The sequence below is a fragment of the Pundamilia nyererei genome, unplaced genomic scaffold, assembly GCF_000239375.1.
Source record: "Pundamilia nyererei isolate P.nyererei 1_Seehausen unplaced genomic scaffold, PunNye1.0 scaffold00053, whole genome shotgun sequence".
Lineage (NCBI taxonomy): Eukaryota > Metazoa > Chordata > Actinopteri > Cichliformes > Cichlidae > Pundamilia > Pundamilia nyererei.
The window spans coordinates 2520631-2522758 of record NW_005187454.1 but is presented as its reverse complement, the minus strand read 5'-3'; the positions used below and the strand labels follow the sequence as shown (position 1 = coordinate 2522758).

Below are 2128 nucleotides of genomic sequence, written 5' to 3'. Positions count from 1 at the left end.
TCTCAAGGCTCATTCATGATTTTTAACATTGTATAGATTTTACAGTAGTTACCTGCTGGGAGCAGGTTGTGATGTTAATAATATTAGGAATTACAGTGAATAACAGCTTAAGAAGTTAGTTGTCAGTTTAATTAGAAATGGCGATAGTGTAGAAGCTTCAAGGTGGAGGGGCATTAAGTCCTATGATACGGTGGGTAATGAGGACCACGTGAGACAAAATAATATGCAGTATCTCAGCCAGGGTTGCCTTCATGGTCACTACAACAACATTAGGCTGGGTTGGGACCAGTGAAAGGAGAATTAAGTGTAAAGTACGCTTTCTCCTCATCAGTTTGAACAAATCAGACAGACGCACATTCTCATATAAAACTTTGTATTCTGCTGAGCAGGGTACTCGCTTGTTTTCCAGCATGTGGTTTTCTGAACAAACGGGATCCACGTACATGATGCTTTATAATCAGTCAAGGCCTTGTAAATAAATGTATCAACAGAAGAAGTGTTTTGGCTGCTGCTTCCTCGAGGTGGATAAACAAACACGCTAACACAAACCAGCGCTCAGTACAATTAAAAGGAACTATTCAGATGATGAAATAAGAACAAACTGGTTATCAATTAAAAACACTCTAATTCCACACAGGGACAAGTATTCACATTTCTAATAATCATTCTCAATCGCTCTCATATACTTACCTTGTACAACAGTTACTGGAACTGCCAGTACCATGGATGCCACTGCTGATAGTGGTGTTGGGGACAGAACTGGGGTTAGCAGGCGCACTGGACTCGATTATTCCCCGACCGCTGATACATTTGGGCTCATCCACCACTGTGCATGCGTGAGGTAGACGGGCAACATCCCTCACGTTCATCAGCAAGTTGTACCCTGTTTTTAGGATATGAACCGCCTCATCGTGGGAGATGGTCACAAAGCTCTGACCGTTGACTTCCAATATCTGATCACCCACCTGCAACAGAGAACTCTGGTTATGCACTACATGCTCATCTATGTCTCATAACACCTTCGGTACATAGTTCCTACACGCCTGCATCTGGGAAGTATTCACAGCGCTTCACCTGTTCCACATTTCGTCATTTTACAACCCAAAATAAATGTAATTCATTTTTCACCTCAAATTTTCTACACAAAACATAATGTGTGTAACATTTTTGCCATAATTACAAAGTGAAGAAATTTGCCTGAAATTCTTGCAAATTTCTTCAAAAAACAAAAAGCATGTAGAGAAGCATTCACAGACGTCCATAAATGGAACAAAGCTGGGACGCTCAGGAGTCTTCATAGAGGTGGCCATCTGCACCTGTCAGTAAAAGGTTTGGCAAAAGGCATCTGAAACAAAGTTCTCTGTTCTTCATCATCATCACCTTCATTTATAAAGCACTTTAAAACAACCACAGCTGACACAAAGTGCTGTACATAGGAACTATATAATAAAAGTACATAAGATATAAATAATGTTGGCCCTGCGACAGACTGGCGACCTGTCCAGGATGTACCCCGCCCCTCGCCCTATGACAGCTGGGATAGGCTCCAGACCCTGAAAAGGATAAGCGGAAGCGAATAGATGGATGGAAGATATAAATAAAAGCAAAAGAAAAGAAAAAGTAAAATAATTAATTAAATAACTAATTTCATTACAAGAGAAACTAAGTCTCACTGAGGTTAAAAGCCAACAAATAAAAATGGGTTTTAAGACGCGATTTAAAAGTGGAGAGGGCTCTCTAACGTGCACGCACAAATTATTCCATCATTTAGGACCCACGATAGAAAAGGCCTAGTGGGTACTTTGCTAGTACAAACTGACACAATGAATATATTTTATAGAATAGAATAAACAAGGGGAAATTTGTGTGTAACAGCAGCAAAAACAAAACACAACACATGTATGTACCACCATGTGGACATCGCTGTGTGATTCTGACTATTTTTTCAATTCAATTCAGTTTTATTTACACAGCACCAAATCACATCAACAGTCGACCCAACAATAATACATACAGAGAAAACCCAACAATCATATGACCGCCTCTGAGGGGAAGAAGACAGGATCAAAGACATGCTGTGGAAGAGAGCCACAGTGTGTCTCTGATTAATAATAAGAAATGATTCAGC

The 2128-nt window shown here is 40.0% G+C and overlaps 1 protein-coding gene across 4 annotated transcripts in view; it reads right to left on the bottom strand.

Moving 5' to 3' along the window:
* Positions 1-2128, bottom strand: part of whrnb (whirlin b) — a 33324-nt gene that overhangs the window by 19263 nt on the left and 11933 nt on the right. For all 4 annotated transcript variants that reach the window (XM_005733618.1, XM_005733619.1, XM_005733620.1 and 1 more), the window contains exon 3: positions 691-965. In XM_005733618.1, the coding sequence (XP_005733675.1) occupies positions 691-965 (275 nt within the window). The remainder of the gene's footprint in view (positions 1-690; positions 966-2128) is intronic.